Source organism: Cupressus sempervirens, chromosome 1, assembly GCF_028749045.1.
Source record: "Cupressus sempervirens isolate cs-2001-9-10 chromosome 1, ASM2874904v1, whole genome shotgun sequence".
Classification (NCBI taxonomy): Eukaryota; Viridiplantae; Streptophyta; class Pinopsida; order Cupressales; family Cupressaceae; genus Cupressus; species Cupressus sempervirens.
The window spans coordinates 668688685-668706488 of NC_143118.1; the positions used below are offsets into that span (position 1 = coordinate 668688685).

Here is a 17804-nt window from a genome sequence, read left to right on the forward strand (position 1 = left end):
TATTATTTTCACTCTCAATGTCCATTATCTGATTGTAAGCATCAATATACGTGGACAAGGCGCTACTTTCATCTTCTTGCCCGACGAAGGGATTAGTCCCTTGATGAACCATTTATTCTTCAATACCTTGGTTGGCTAATTCTCCAACTTAACTAACAACTCCTTGAGCCTACACTTGTAAACTTGTAGTTTGCAATCTTCCTTTTTGGTGTTATGATTTTGTCAACAATCTCATTATTGTTCCCTAGCAATATAATCTCAACATCTTCAATGAGTCACAAACTCACAAGAGATTATAGATTCATCATCAAGCTCTATGAATCGATCAATGGTTATACCCCATAGTATTGTTGGAAATGCTCTCAACCAATAGTATTTGTCCACCTAACTACTTGTTATCCAAATAGCTTTGTGCGTCTTGCAGTCCCTTACTAGGTCCTCTAATCCATTACCCACAACTTGGGGAGTTCCTACTTGCCAACATTTGGAAGATGTTGGATTGTTTTGCTCTCAACCAATGCATACCCTATGCCTTGCACATGGTTGGATTGTTTTTCTCTCAACGTTTTGGCACTTCAATTGCTATCATGGCTATGTACCATACCTCTACACATCCGCCCTTACCATCCCTTGCACTTCAATTACCTTTCCCTAAGGATCTTCAGCTCAGTCTTCTCAATTCTCGAATCTTCTTAGATGGATAGTTATTCTATGCAGTATAAATTACTCGAGTATCTTAGCGAACTCATTCTCAAAATTTCCTTCTTCCTCCTCTCCTAGTGCTAACTATATGGATAGGTTGCATGTCCAATCAGAAAGTGTTAGAAATAGAGGTTTAGTTGGCACTTGGATATATTATTTATGTGTTGTATAGATGACAGGTTTTGTCACTGATGACAACATATGTTTATGTGATCATGACACAGAGATTATATATATCGCAGGGAGACTGTTGGCACAGTGAAGTTGGCACATAACAAGTTAAGCTATTCGAACTTAGGATGATCTTCACGGATGAGTATAGATATAATATCCATGTTCGCTAGACTTTATATTGAGTTTTGGTTATGATACAATCCATCTAGTGAAAACTGGTAGCAGACCACTATACAGGAAATAATGTCAGAGACAGTTTGTAGCATATTGGCTATTTCTTATCAGCAAGGTTGAAGTAACGTCACCGAGCTTGGATTATGGTTGAAGACATGTTAATGACAGCAAGGCGTAGAGATCATTTTGGATTGGTCGTTGTTGTGAAATGTGCAGTATGTTTTACTGCCAGCCGATTGGGTTGAGGAAACATGTTGGTTATCATTGTAAAATGTAATAATTATATTGTAACATATGGGGACCTTAATGTAATAATTGCAAGGATGCTTAAGAGGGCATGCGTGCCTTGGTATGGTCTTATGTAATTAAATGTACATTGGGGAAGCTCTAACAGGCCGACCTAATAAATTATTTGTAAGGGTATAAAGGAAAGATGTTTTCCTTGATTGGGTATTCTCATGCATGTAATGTATGTGGTCAGTTGATGCAAGCTTAAAGGCTGGATGATCATTGCATAACAAAGATCCATTGGTTGATTGTATTGGGCTTCAAAGGAACTGTTTTGGCAAGTAAGTTACAAATCAGTCAGTTCACTTGATTTGGATTTGTTATCCTAAAGTTTGATCTTCACAATTGCTGGAGCAATTTAGATAGTGGGTCGATTTGTTTCCTTATTAACCTTTAACAAGATTAGAACCTTCTAGCAAGGGTTCAAAGTCTCCTAACAGGAATTTGTCCTCTAACAAGGACAGTTATACTGAATGCACTTTAATTGGCTCCTAAGGCTCCAACAAGGGAAGACATCTCAAAACATCCCCTGATTCTGCAGAGCATCCTGGAGTCATTGCCTCTCTGTTGGTGGAGATGGGAGGTGACCAAAGAAGTCTTCAAAATGTTTCCACATTGTAAGTACATCTCTGTCCCAGAAATATGATGACTTTGGAGAGGTAAGATGGTGACCAAAGGAGTCTTCAAAATGTTTCCACATTGTAAGTACATCTCTGCCCCAGAAACATGATAACTTTGGAGAGGTAAGATTCTCCATGGAAGGCAGAAATCTTCATAATGTTTAGCAAAATATACCCTGATACTTTTGTGCAATTGTCTTATCAGAGCTTTGTCGAGTGCCTGAAGGAAAAAATAGCTTTCCATGGATAATATAACTCATCAGGAAATCACATTTTTAGTTCTTGGAATCTGTTATAAAATCCAGGCTAGGTAAATGATATGCTGTTATAATTTAACATGGTAGTCAGCCATTGGCACCTAGCACCTACTAAGCATGTACACCATACAAATGCATTGCTTTCTCAGAGCAGTGACAACACCGTAAATATGCAATTGGAAAATTTGAAGAGTGGTGAACTTGCATCAAGTTTTGAAAAGATCAGTACAGCACAGATTTGAATTTTTTAGTCTATTAACTTAATAATAGAATCCAGTAAATATAATACCAACAGCAATTTCAACCAAAGGAACAGATTAATCACACAAAATCAAAGACCTCTAAACCAGAGAAACATCAATTAATGAAGTAAAATCCACTGTACAGTCAATTACATATTGAAATAGAATTCACAACCTTAAAGAACTATATAAATATCATAGCACTGTTAATTAATCTGGAAAATGGGAAATTAATATTAGCACTATCATGACAATGATTATGTATTGTTAGCTAAACGGGCTGCACTAATGCTTATGAATTGTAGCTGTGCATGCTGTAATTAGTATTCAAATCAACGTATTAGCGATCAGGCAATTTGATAACATCTCCTTTATCCAATGAATAACTTTAATTTATTAAATAAAGCTTATACCAAAAAACTTTTCTGTATTTAGATTCCTTCAAAGTCCCACATAATGCATTTCTACCTCCAACAATCAAAACTAATGGCCATAGGGTGCTAATGTAAAAGATGGCGATTCCATTGGAAGTGACAAAGTATAAACCAATCACAAAGTCTTCAAGAATCTCAACTACAGGGTAAATGTCATCTCAATGGCAAATATTAAGAAAACAAGACCAAAAAATAATATTGCAAGTGACCTGGAGGTTCCAGTACAATACAACTGCCAAATCAAAATCACAGAAATAACAATCGTAAAACCAACAGATCACAAGAATGTTAACATATGAAAAAGTAGTTTATATCTTAACAATTCACATTATTAGTGCAAGAGAGAGGATGCCAGAAACTAACATAAAATGTATATACAATTGTCACCGCTAGAATTGCATATCCACTGTTATATCCTGAAAAACGGTGCAAGAGATTCCTGGCAACAAATTCGCAAAAAACTACAACAGGAACAACAATTAGGAACACTGTGACAACCAAAGACCGAACATCAGGTCCAAATATCAGTCTTCCACAGAGAAAAAATTTCTGCAAAACAGAAGACAAAAGATGATAACCCATGTTAGTTTTGTGTCACATGTATCAATTTCTTGCCAAATAGCAATAACACAGAAAGACTCCCACAATGCTTACAGCCTAAACAAGCTCAAGGCACTGTATAAAGTTATAAACAAACAGGATCAAACATCAATGCAATAGTCAACGATTCAGGACCTGGATTTCAGCTTATCCCAACTGTTATGATTCAAGTGTAAATAAAATTTAACCATTAGTGTTTATTATTTCCCAAAAGAAATTCACATAACTTTACAGACCAGGAAGAAAGCATTCTACAACTCAAGTCTATAGCATTTCTGGAATATTTTGCCTACCGGTATGTGTAATGAACAAGTTCATATGGGGTGCCCACATGGAACCATTTCCACGGCAAAACCTTAGCCATACACATAATTGTTTAAATAATAACTAATGTACCGTATACAATAGCTGGCTAGCCATTTGCAGAAAGTCGATGGCAGCTTGAACCCTGAATTTCCACAGGGACTGAATTTTTTATAGTTTGAAAAAACACAATAACAATGCTATGATATAAATGAGATTACAATATATTGTAGTTAATGTTACAATATATGATGAAATTTGATCTTGTTCAATCCAATAAAAGTGTTGCCACATGTGAAGACAATCGGGTTGAAAGTTATTACTGGGAATATTCTGTAAGGATGTCATTATCAATTTATTTGTTTTTTGAAGAAATCTTTCTAATATTACCCCGGAGAACAAAAGATTACATACGCTGAGAATTTTGTTTCATGGACAAAATCTGCCTACATAGAAATGAAAAGACAGCATAGCACCTTGGCATGTGCCCCAATGGGCAGTAAAGTCACATCCTTCTGAAATAAATCAATTAATTTCATAACTTCCCTAAATCAAATCCATTTTTTTCATAATTACATGTGTCACATAAAGTCCCTGACTGGATAGAGAAATATCTTCTTGAGAAGTAACTTTACATCTTGTCCTCCAGAGGAAACTGCTAGCTGCCAACTGAATTCTAAATTAGCTGCCCCATATCATCCAGGAATGCCCTAGAAGAGATTCCCGCAACAAGAAAGACGCAGTAATAAAACAAGTAAACTGCCAGAAAAACTCTAGCACTTCAGCACATCTGGAAGATATGATCAACTTTCTATTTCCACAATGCAGAACACGTCCACATTACTCCCCCTATAAGCATTTCTTCACAGATAAAACTTCATGCATTTCAAATTCTAACCATCCCAACACCTTATCTTTAAATGATGTTCACATTTGGATCTAGCTTGGGCCCATTCCACCAAGAGTGTCAATGCTTATCATCATTGTTTCAAACATCTCTCCAACAAAACAAGTTCTTTCTTACCTAACTGTTGCTCGAGAAGAACAGCCAAATCCCATCTTGCTCAACTAAAAATGGAAACTCTGCACTGGCCATGCAAGTAGATCAAACCTCATAGACTACAAAACTGCCAATGAAGTAAACCCAAGATAGCCTAAGAAACAGTCTAAATTTTCTTTGAATTGTGCTGACCCAACAAAATGTTGTCATATTACCAAGGTGTGTCACCTTCCACCATTCCTACAATCAACTACTATGTGTGAGCTACTTCTTGAGATCTTATATCTAGAATCCACATTCCACCCTGATCTCTTAGAGGAGCACAAATATCAAGTAAGCATGAGGATACCCCTTCCCAGCTCCCTGTTTGCCTTATAGAAACTTCTAATGCTTCTCCCAAGCACTTTTTATGATATTTGATAAGGTAAAAGATAAAGGAGTATAACATATGTCGCACTGCCATAATTTTATCAGCAAGCGTAACCTTCCCATCAAGGGGAGTAGTATCTTTTTAACGTTTCTGATATCTAGTATCATAGCTCATCTGTGCTACATAAGGTGCCAAACAGAATACCTAGTCAATGTATAAAACTGCCTGGTTTTATTTCTAGATATATGTCAGCAATTATATTTTTGAGGATCACAGTTAGAGTAGCAACTAAACTCATACTCAAAACAAAATGATAAGAATATGTTCTTAAACAAACGGCTGAAAATAAAATCAGACGCTGTTCTGGGGGCTTCTTCAATTATGTATTAATTGGAATGCAAGTACAAATATAACAACTGTTATATTTGAGATGTTAACATTCGGCAAAGGTGAAATACGCAGGCATAAACTGAAGAAAATCAAAGAGGATCCCTAGAAATTGCAACAAGAAAAGAAAGAATTAAAGAAATTTTATTAATATTAGCAGACAAAATAAGTCAACAAGAACTAAGCATCCAAGACAAACAATAAAAAACATGAGTTTATAACACGGGAGCATTCCATTTACATGGTATTGACAGTATTGTAAAAACTTTAATGGAATTCAATTGCTCAGGTTTAAACACGAAAATACATGCCCAACAAATGATCCAACACAAAATAATCCAAAATCCAAAATGCTATCTCCTGAGCTGAGAGGTTGCCTTCAATTAAAATTCCCAACTTTCCACCATGTCTCCATAAGGAGACCCACAGAAAATCCAGCTTTACTTTAAGACATGCAGAAGCTAAATCAGAACACCTTAGGTAGCAGGAGCGATGGACATAAATCTAAGTGAGGAGTTGCCTGTGTTTTTCAGGGAGGAAGGAAGCCAGAAGTAATAAGAGAATTCGAGCATTATTTCCCTAATTGGGGCAAACATAAAATTTTCTATTGAGGGATTAAAACCTGGGAACCAAGAATTTACAAAAAGTGAAGCATTCTTTTTCAAATTTGAAGTTATATTTCTATTTTTATAACTCTGACTCTCTAACTTTGCCTTCATAGAATGCCAACAGATATTAGATTCTTAATTTAAGCAGAAATGGAGGACATACTCCTCCATCCACTTAATTAAGCATAACAAATTGGGATCACAAAAGGTAAAGAAACTTTACATGAATTCTAACTTGTGCTTTCTTTTGGACAAATAAAATAACTTCAAGAGGCAACAAAGTTGTGGGATACAAATCAAACATGAATGACTTAAATTATAAATACATTCATTACCCAACAATCTTTATTTTTTGGGGAATCAAATAGTCAACATACTTTTATGTAAATATTCTGCAAATTCTGCAACTAATCTAACTAATATAATTCCTTCTTTGTACTGGAGATTGTCTTGATTAATTTCAGATTGAATATTGGTTCTTCTTTCAGAGATAATAGTTCTACAACAATATGTATATCCTGCTGTAAATTCGTATGAGGTAATGTATGCTAAAGAAGCAGACTTAGATTGTGTTGTGTGTTCTTTATCCACAAACATAACCTCCATAAATATGGTGCCCAAGGGGCATGTCCCTAGAAGGGACATGTCCTTCTCTAGGTCGGCCAGAATTGCCCTCTCAAAATCAGCGCCCATTAGGAAATATAATAATTAGTAATTAAACTAACCAATCCTGTTCATAGTTAAACTAAACAAGATTGCCCTAAGGGAGATGCCGATTATGCTTGAGAATTGAACAATTATATTTATAGGCCCTTTCAAAGGCATCATATGCATTATCAGATCTGTACAATCTGTTTCATCAGACCAATGTGATTACAATGTTACAAAATTAACACTCCCTCTTAGCTTGATAATCATACTGAGAGATAACATATCTAGCATCATCGATTAATATGAATAAGCATAGATTGATACTCTATATCTATCTGAATCCTCTAAGTATGAGGTATCATTGAACACACGATACTGTGTCATATTACTATACCTGTGATATGACTTATCACTTACATGATATTGCATTCATACAAGATAAAATCCGAAGAATTATTAAATTCTTCATTTATCCAAGTTGTGATTCATAGGTACTGGCTTTCCTATATCACAACATGATCTTGAGCTAAGTTCTACCAGAACACAGGATAAACTCTGGAAAACAATGAAATGCTTCCTTTATCCAAGTTGTGACTCATAGGCATAGAAATGTCTACATCACAATGTGATCTTGAACTCATCTAGATATAACAGTAGATTTCTACTGTTCAGCACATTATCTAAGAGATCGTCATCTCTCATAATGTCTTTTATACAAGTAATTCAACCATACCAAGTCTTTTCCTGAAGTGATCTATCTTCACTCTGGAGAGAAGTTTGGTCAGAATATTTGTTCTCTGATCTGTTGTGCAAATGTATTTAATTTTACAATATTCCCGTCTCCCATATCTCTTACATAATGGTAAGGAATTTCAATATGGTTGGACCTGTCATGAAAAAATGGATTCACTAAAAGCTTGATGGAACTCTGATTATCACAATGAATAATCATAGGACTCATGGCTTGCCCAAAAAATCCCACAAGTAACTTTCTAAGTCAAATTGCTTCCTGAGAGGCCATCGATGCTGCAATGTATTCGGCTTATGTGGAACTTTGTGCTACTGAAGACTGTTTTCTACATATCCAAGATATCATTGTTGATCCTAAACTGAAACAGCATTCTGAAGTACTTTTTCTATCTTTAACACTTCCACCCCAATCTGAGTCAATGAATCCATGTAAATCTAAATCAACTTTCTCATATTTGAGCCCAAGATTAAGAGTGCCTTGTAAGTATCTCATAATGTGTTTTACTGCAACTAGGTGAATTTCCTTTGGCTCACACATAAACTGACTTAGGGCATTAACAGCATAGCAAATATCAAGTCTTGTATTTACCAAGTACATAAGGGACCCAATCATCTGTCTATAGAGAGTAGAATCTATGGAAGGTGATTTTGTTGCTGCTTCTTTAAGTTTACATAGATTAGTCTCCATTGGAGAAGACATAGACTTGCAATTCCACATTCCAAATCTCCTCAAAATATCTGATGTATACTTCCCTTGATTAAGTATAATGCTGTCAGAATTCTGCTATATTTTCAGTCCTAGGAAGTAATGAATGAGTCCCAAGTCTTTCATCTCGAATTCTCTGACTAGATCTTTCACACATTGATCTATGAGATGATCATCACCTGTTTTTAGTAAATCATCAACATACAGTATCAGAATTACCAAAATATCATCTTTATCCCTTTTATAATATAAATTTGGATCTACTTCATTTTTGGATAATCCTAAGCCGGTGAGATACTTATCAATTCTTTCATACCAAGCCCTTGGAGCTTGTTTACGCCCATAGAGAGCTTTCTTGAGCCTACAAACAAAAACGTTAGGATCATGAGTTTCAAATCCTTCAAGTTGCTCCAAATAAACTTCTTTTATAATCTTTCCATTTAGGAATGTTGTTTTTACATCCATCTGATGTACTTTCCATCCCTTCGATGCTGCAATGGCTAAGACTGCTCTTACAGAGGTGTATCTGGCAACAAGAGCAAAAGTTTCTTCATAATCAATCCATTCTTTATGAGAGAATCCTCTGGCTACAAATCTGGCTTTATATTTTTCAATGCTACTGTCAACAACATGCTTTATTTTAAATATTCAGTTGGAAGAAACAGATTTTCCTTTAGGTCTTGGAACAAGTTCCCAAACATCATTTTTCATGATAGATTGGTATTCTTCTGTCATAGCTTCTTTCCAAGCTGTATGTTTAATAGCATTTAAAGTATTGGTTGGTTCTGATTTAGACAAATCATTCATGTTTGTTGTACAACTAGAAAATATTTTGGGTCTTTTGCTTTCTCTGACTATTTCAGACGGTATAGTAAAGTCTTGTGCTTCCTCGATTGTTTTAATGGCCCAAAGTGGTCTTTTCTTTCAATTTTGAGTTTCTCCAAGATTAAGATTTTGAATTTCATCTTCAATTTCTTCCATGTTCTCCCTCTGAGACTCAGATTCAATATTTCTTTCAAAACTAGGTAAAGGAGAGGGTTCTTCAGAACTTAGGGCTCTTTTGAATGCTAGATCTTCTTCAAAAATTATATCCCTACTAAGTTCAATATTTTTTGTCCACGTATGAAACTCCTCTATGCTTTAGATGTTTCAATATACCCTACAAAAATGCCTTTCCTCCCAGAGGATTCTAACTTAGTTATGTTTTCTTTTGAAACATGGATATATACAAGGAACCCAAAAATCCTAAGATGACTTAGATTGGGTTTAACCTTAGTAAAGACTTCTTCAAGAGTTTTATCTCTAAGGTAGAAGTGAGGGCTTCTGTTTTGAATATTGACAACAGTACAAGAGGCTTCTGCCCAAAGATAATATTCTAGATTTTGATCAAATATCATGGCTCTAGCAGCTTCTGCAATTGTTCTATTCTTTCTTTTTGCTACCTCGTTTTGTTTCGGGTTATAAGGAACGGTATTCTCTCTCTTAACTCCTATTTTTTTACAAAACCTTTTGAACAAATATGAGGTGTATTCCCCTCCATTATCAGGGCTAAGAGTTTTAATTTTATGTCCTAATAAGTTCTCAGTTAATGTTTTAAATTCTTTAAATCTTTTTAAGATTTCTTCTAATTCCTTGCATTTTAAGAAGTAAATCCAAGTTTTCCTAGAGAAGTCATCTATGAACAAAATATATTACCAAAATCCTCTAAGAGAAGGAATAGACATAGGTCCATATAAATCTGAATGGATTAATTCCAAAACATTGTTGGTTTTTCTAGTGCTATAATGAAATGGACTTTTGGTGTTCATACCCAGAGCGCACCCTTTGTGTATGCTTGAGTGGTCTTTATTTAGTTTAGGTAAACCAGTAACCATCTTCTCCATGGTTGATAAGGTTTTAAAATTTAGTTGTCCTACCCTTCTGTGCCATATTTCATTTATGTATGCAACTTCATGAATTAAGGCTTGAATGGGTCGACTAGGTTCTAAATTTAATTCATACAAATATCCTTTCCTCTAACCAATCAATTTTGCTTTCTTAATTGAGGAGTTCTTAGCCCAGGTTATTACTTTACCGTCCATGAATGCAGCATTATGTCCATCATCTTCAAGTGTTGTAATTGAGACTAGATTTCTTTTTATTCTTGGTACATAGAGTACTCCTTTGAGAAGAAGAGAATTTCTTGATTTTAGTTTCAAGGTGCAATTTCCAATTCCTTTGACGTAATGTGTTGAATTATCACCGATGGTGACTTCACCATTAACCTTTTCTGATATAGAGTCTAGTGCTTCTTTATATCCTGTAATATGTCTAGATGATCCACTATCAATCACCTATGCTTTACTTGAGACTTCATTAGTTAGTGACGAATACAGTACACAATTCTCAGGATCATAGTTATTATCTTCTTCCCTAGTAACATTTGTACAATTCGCTTGTTGTTTAGAATTCTCAAGACAATTAGATTTGTAGTGTCCAAACTTTTCACATTTGAAGCATTTTATTTTGGACAGATCTTTCTTAGATTTGTCATTCTTTTGATTACCCCTTTTCTTCTTGAAATGTTTCTTCTTGCCTTTATAAGAGTTTGTATTAAGAACATAAAGTTCTTCATCTTCCGTTTTCAATTTCCCTCCTTTCTTTAGTTTTCTAGATTCCTCCTAAAGACAATCTCCCTTAAGTCTATTAAAGTCAGGAAGTTTATCTCTAGCACTTAACTCCTTCTACGAAAGTTTCCCATGAATCTAGTAATCTATCTATAGCCACCAATGTTAGTTTCGTGTCACTAATGATGGTTCCTATACTTGCAAGTTCATCTCTTAGGCCGGCAACCCTTAGGAAGTAAGAATTCATCGATTCTCCCTTCTTTATTTGAATGTGATTTAGTTGCCGTTTTAGTGCGAGAACTCTAGTTGCATTGTTAACTCATATGCATTGAGTAGTGCATTCATCATAGCAAATGTTGTTTGACATTTTGTTAGCATAGGTATGATATCATTTTTCACTCCATCTAACATTATCTGAATGGCTTTCTTATTTCCACTACTCCAGATAGATTTATGAGGTTCAACAGGAGGTTGTTTGGATGCTGAATCAACAAATTGTTTTACATCATTTTCTTCAAGAATCATCATGATTCTGAATTTCCAAGCATCAAAGTGTTCTTTCCCATCAAACCTGTCCTCGGGTCTGATTGTGTATGCCATTGAAGATAGGAGAATGATGCTAGATATATATCAAGTCTGATTATGTAATTTGCAGAGCCTAGGTTCAACTACCAGAGCTCTGATACCATGCAAATATTCTGCAAATTCTGCAACTAATTAAACTGATATAATACCTTCTTTGTACTGGAGATTGTCTTGATTAATTTCAGATTGAATATTGGTTCTTCTTTCAGAGATGATAGTTCTGCAACAATATGTATATCCTGCTGTAAATTTGTACGAGGTAATGCATGCTAAAGAAGCGGACTTAGATTGTGTTGTGTTCTTTATCCACAAACATAACCTCCATAAATATGGCGCCCAAGGGGCATGTCCCTCTCTAGGTCAGCCAGAATTGCCCTCTCAAAATCGGCGCCCATTAAGAAATATAATAATTAGTAATTAAACTAACCAATCATGTTCATAGTTAAACTAAACAAGATTACCCTAAGGGAGACACCGATTATGCTTGAGAACTGAACAATTATATTTATAGGCCCTTTCAAAAGCATCATATGCATTATCAGATCTGTATGATCTGTTTCATCAGACCAGTGTGATTACAATGTTACAGAATTAACATTTTAGTGCAACTACTAATGGCACTTGTTGTGGTCGTTCTAATGTACCTACATAATCTAATGTCAATGGTGAGGAGGAGGATCCTTAAAAAAGACTCAAATGATGCTGATTGCTAGTTTTATTATTATTTGAAAACAGAACAGAGAATTTCTCTTACAACATTCTCATCTGACAAATTGACATTGATTGATCATTGAAGTAGTATTTTTTAACTTTTATGGTTGTTTTGTTTTATTATACGCATGCTATGTAGTGTTATGAACTTAATTTACATTTTTAAGCTGCATATATATGTAGTAACAAACGGACCAAAAAAATTTGCATTACTAATTTGCCCAATCCAAAAATTCGGACTGTTCTTGGGAGATGCTAAATAAGTCAAAAGATCATAACTGCCTCACCAAGCACCCTGGTTTGGCGCATTGGTGTGGACATACATTTGTAGGGAAATTAAAAACTGTTCTACCGCATAATTTATTTGACTTAGTTCCTATTCACTTTAAAGTTTTAAGCTCAATCTCTTTGCTACCCATTCTCATTACCCTTCATTAATAAAAAATTGCAACAGTTGAATCCAGAAGCAAAATCATATACTATATAAACCTTTCCATTTGTGACACATTGGGTTTCTGAACATTTGTGTCTTGTCCTTTGAATAGCTCCCACAATCTGAATCAATGATATCAAAGCGTTCAATTTGGTCTTTACTCATCTTGTCTATCAGATTACACAAGATCAAACTACAAGAAGATGGATATCAATGTGAATGATCCTTTATATACCCTCCTTGCCATTTCAAATGAACCTACATTAGATATCAAGACAAAGACACAATTTAAAGGTAAAGAGATGGGAAAGAAATTCCATTGGTAGAAGATAGTTTGTTCAACTACGTACCCTATATTTGCTAGTACTAACATCCACATTAATCTAGACATAAATTTACACACCATAACGGTACAAAAAAAATCAGGCATTCCTTTATCTGTAAGAAAAAGGCTGCAAATAGATAGTTTGTTAAATCAAAAAAAATCCTATGCCTTAATAATACCTTCTCTAGACTCAAAGCCTTAATAATACCTTCTCTAGACTCAAACCACAAGAAAAATACATTGGCACATTTAAGAGTGTTAGTAGTAGGCACATATTGGTGAGAAACATACAACTTGGTGATGAATCAGAAAGCCTTGGATATGCTTTGCTCTGATTTTGCAAGATGCGTAACACCCCATTTAAAAGTAGATGACGAGAACTAAAGAAACAGCAGATGTTTCAAGAACATGATCAATTTCCTCAAGAATACCAATATTTTCCATTGGATAAATGCAAAATTGAGGGTGTTGGATTCCAAAAAGAGCACACTCTTCAAAGGTAGAGCGGCTCTGCTCCCTTATATTCAGATTAAAATGGATTTACAGCATCTCTGACTTGATCGGCATATATTCGAATGTTCACAAAATTGAAGGACATAACAAAGGCAACCCTCATAGCAAGTCTAAAATCATGCACTAGCGTAGAAACTAGACGTCTAACACAACATCAAAGAGTGAACAAAGCAGCAGAATATGGGTTAAGTGATAAGGAGCTCACAAGTCAAATAATCATTCAAACAAGGATTGTAGTATCAAGAAATCCTTGTTTCCTAGGCTAAACACATTGGCACCCACACATCCCAAGAACGAGTGAAATACAAAAAATCAGAGACTTGTAATCAACGGCCAAATTGCAAGTACCCAAATAACACCTTCAAGACATGACTATAGAGGATAATATCGTTTCCATTCATAAATTTGTGTTACATGTAGAAAAGTATCTATTACATTTTCCTATTGATAGCAAAACTTCGAAGAACCTGATAACCCCAGATGTTGTCAATTGACTAAAACTTCCACTAAAGCATCACCTCAACCATACATAATTGGATGGTTGGGTCAAGGAGGGTTATAGCACTGTTCTTTACTTGTTTAGCAAACCCACTTTGAAAGCAAAAACATTCGTGACATGGTACTCTTAGATTATAGTGATGCTTTACTACCAAGAATCCTACATGTGCATGGTTCACTTAAGAATAATGAACAATAAGAACCATCATCACTGATGGAGATCAATACTACAAGATACCAAAGGTAAAATTGCTATGCAAGTTTCCTTGGTTAGGGCCAAACAAAGTCATGACCTAATTAATACACAGGTTTGAAAGTTCATTTTGCTTATGAAGAAAAAAGAGAATAACAGAAGACTATGTTTGTTACAGGACACATGTATACAAAGATGGGGCAGATGTTGACATTATAAAATAATATTTTCATGTAATCAACTGGAGTTAATTTTTTGCTAGCTGGCACATCTCATAGAATTCATCTCAGTTTTAGCTTTCTCTGTCACTCCTAAATATCATTGCTATCTTTTGGAGAATGATGAGATCAAGCACCAAGTCCAAGAGTTGATACATGTTGGGCATATACAGCCTACAGTCCCCTAGTGCCAAATAAAGGTGGCTCTTGCCACTTCTCAATTGACTATAAAAACTTGAATAAGATTTCTATAACAAATTGAAACCTCGTGCCTAAAAATGGAACATATGTTGGATTTATTTTGTGATGGAATTTACAAAACATGGACTACAAGTCAAAGTACCATCAACAAGAACATTGAGATGATTTATATATATGAATGTTTGTTCCTTTAGCTTGACAAATGCACTTACCACATTTATATTACGAAGTAATTGGTAAAATACTTGCTTAATATTAACAAAGACCGAGAGGTCAATATATACAAAAGAATTAATAATGTTTCCTTAGGAAAGGATCGTAAAGAATAGAAACATTTTATTTTAGATAATAGAAAACTAACAGTTAACTACAAGCTACCTAAATATTAGAAACATTCTACTATTTACAATAGATAATAATAGAAGCTATCTATTATCCCTTAATGGTTAATCTATCTACAACACCAAGCTGTCCTCTGAGTTTGACAAACTAATCAGGACCAAGAGGCTTGGTAAGAATGTTTGCAGGTCTAATCCATTGTAAGAACATACTACAAGTCTATTGTCTCCTCTTCAACCAATTGTCGTATGTAGTGATAATAAATATCCACATGCTTTGCTCATTCATGGAAGACTGGATTCTGTGCCAATTTGATATTGCCTTTGTTATCAACAAACAAAGTGGTTGGTCCTATTGGTGACATCTGCATATCCCCAAGCATCTAATGAAGCCAGAGAATTTCACAACCTTCCTTTATTGTCCCTCTGTATTTAGCCTCTGTGGAGGAGAGAGAAATTGCTCATTGCTTCTTATTGGTCCATATGATGGCACCAAATCCCAAACTGAACATATCCAGAAGTTGACTTTTTATTGTCAACAGAGCCTGCCCAATCTAAATCTGTGAACCCATTGAATCTAGGATTAGAACTTCAAGAGTAAAGAAGTCCATAATCAGTAGTGCCCTTCACATAACGAAGCACACGCTTTTGTAAAATCCCATTTTCCCGAGGTCTTAATTAACAACTAGCATACTCAAAGGAATACAATTACTATTTTAATTTCATAGGATGACAGTTATATTAGTCATGTTCATGTGAAAGGGATGGACGGTAAAAAAAAAACAGTTAAACAAAATTTATTAACTAAGAACTTAAAACACCATCAATGAATTTAATATAGAAAATAATATCCACATACCTTGGAATATGAATCGATAAATCATTGTAGGGATGCTTCTACAACCACCCAGGTTAGTCCACAAATACTACTATCAAATAACAAAATTTCTTCCAATACCGCTATATCAAAATCTAATGATGATTATCATTAATTACCACTATATAAAATTAGGGCATCACATACCAGTATAGCAATTAGAGCATCGATTACCATTGGATCATTTAGGGCTTCAATTACCACTGTATCAATTAGGGCTTCTGATACCACTGATTCAATTAGGGCTTCTGATACTACTGATTCAATTTGGGCTTCCGATACCACTGTATCATTTAGGGATCCAATTACCACTAAATCAATTAGGGATTCAGATACCACTGTATCAATCCTTTCCTTCTGATTACTTAACTGTGGCAATAACTCAGGATTAGAAATATGCTCATATTTGATATTCATACAAATGAAAAACAATCCATAAATCTATCTCTCGCATCTAGGTGTAAAATAACTATAATGATGAAATAACTCAATTAATCTTACCTTCTTGCATATACATCATAAAAGTAACAATACCTGTTTCTGACAACAATTGAATGTATAGCTTATCTTTATCTGTTGTACGTCCAACAACTTGGGGAGAGGAGAAACATTATCAAGGGCTTTACCAGCCAACCTCGGACTTTAACTTTTTCCCCACACAATCTCCAACAAGAAAGGCCCTCCCTACCCGGAATTGGACTTGGATCATCTGTCATCTACTGAGCATCTTGTTATCTAACCACACCACTAGACTCGATAGTAGGAGTTACATTAACAGGATCATGCATGAGCTATTAAATGATATTATTCTAGATTTAATGTATCATATCTGACTTTTATTTTTTAAGTCAATGCAAACTCCATCTCACCTCTTCACCCTTTCCATAGCTATACAACCAATGAATCCTAGGTGTTCGGATCTCAAAGTAATCGGCTTTGTCTATTGATTCCAACAATTTCATGAATAACATATATGTTCTAGCTTATCACAATTTATGATTTGAAAAGGATATTCTTAAGGATTGCAAAATTTATTGTTTAAATAATTAACTTAATCATATTTTATTTCTCTTCTGCGTTCTTGCAAATTCATTCCACCTTTTTACCATTTCATGGCTTCTTCGTCGATGAATTCCTCGGTATTTAGATTCTATGAGTATTCTGATCTTTGTTTCGGAAATTATAACAGCATGATCACTGATGTTGGTTTATACAAACATTCAAGTTTTTATAGCTACCATTATAATTGATGTTTAATCACAAGGATATTTGATGAATACCTTCAAGAACTCTATGCAAAGCAGGGAACCAACAGCAAGATATAAACTAATCTCAACCTAACATAACATAGCCGGCTATGGTTGAGCATCACATCAAGAAAAAAAGTAGTTGTGTATATGAAAACATATTTGCATTATTCTTAGCTCTATCAAAATGTAGTCGAAAACAATCAAAGAAGGAAGAACTATGAAACACAAACACATATGTTATATTCTTGTAGCCGACTACAGTAGGGCATATGCTCAGCCAAGAAGGGATTCTTATGAATTACGATGGCATTTAAAACATGACCTGCGTTTGTGATTGCAATCGGTCTGTATGTGGCTCCTCCCGTCCTTGGTCGAAACCTCTACTAGCAAGTTATTTCACCTGCTAGCTCTGAGACTTGGGTTGCAGTTTGCAAAGCGTTAGCAAGGCAAGAAAGAGAACAGTTTAACATAGGGTGCAAACTAAATGAAAGTTTCAACAGAGAAAGAGACTCACAACTTAGAAAGAAAACGTAGCAAACATGGAAAAGGTTGATACTGCCTTGGTTGATTCATGGCTTGTTAAAAAGGTTTGCCGAGACTCCTTGGCTTCTATCAATTTCCAAGATGTCCATTTGAATTCCCAAGTGTTTAATTCGATTAAAACAAAGAGAAGGGAAAATACTAGGTTGGAAGATAAAGTTGGAAAGATTATAAGACAATTCAAATTGCCAAATATTAAATCAATTTATCATGCCAAGTGTTAATCGGTTAAAAGCAAGAATATTAAAAT

The 17804-nt window shown here is 34.8% G+C and overlaps 1 protein-coding gene across 3 annotated transcripts in view; it reads right to left on the bottom strand.

The window, feature by feature from the left end:
- Nucleotides 1-17804, bottom strand: part of LOC149579649 (protein S-acyltransferase 8-like) — an 85639-nt gene that overhangs the window by 57331 nt on the left and 10504 nt on the right. For all 3 annotated transcript variants that reach the window (XM_089786306.1, XM_089786326.1, XM_089786315.1), the window contains exon 2: nt 3255-3440. In XM_089786306.1, coding sequence (XP_089642432.1) covers nt 3255-3440 — 186 coding nt within the window. The remainder of the gene's footprint in view (nt 1-3254; nt 3441-17804) is intronic.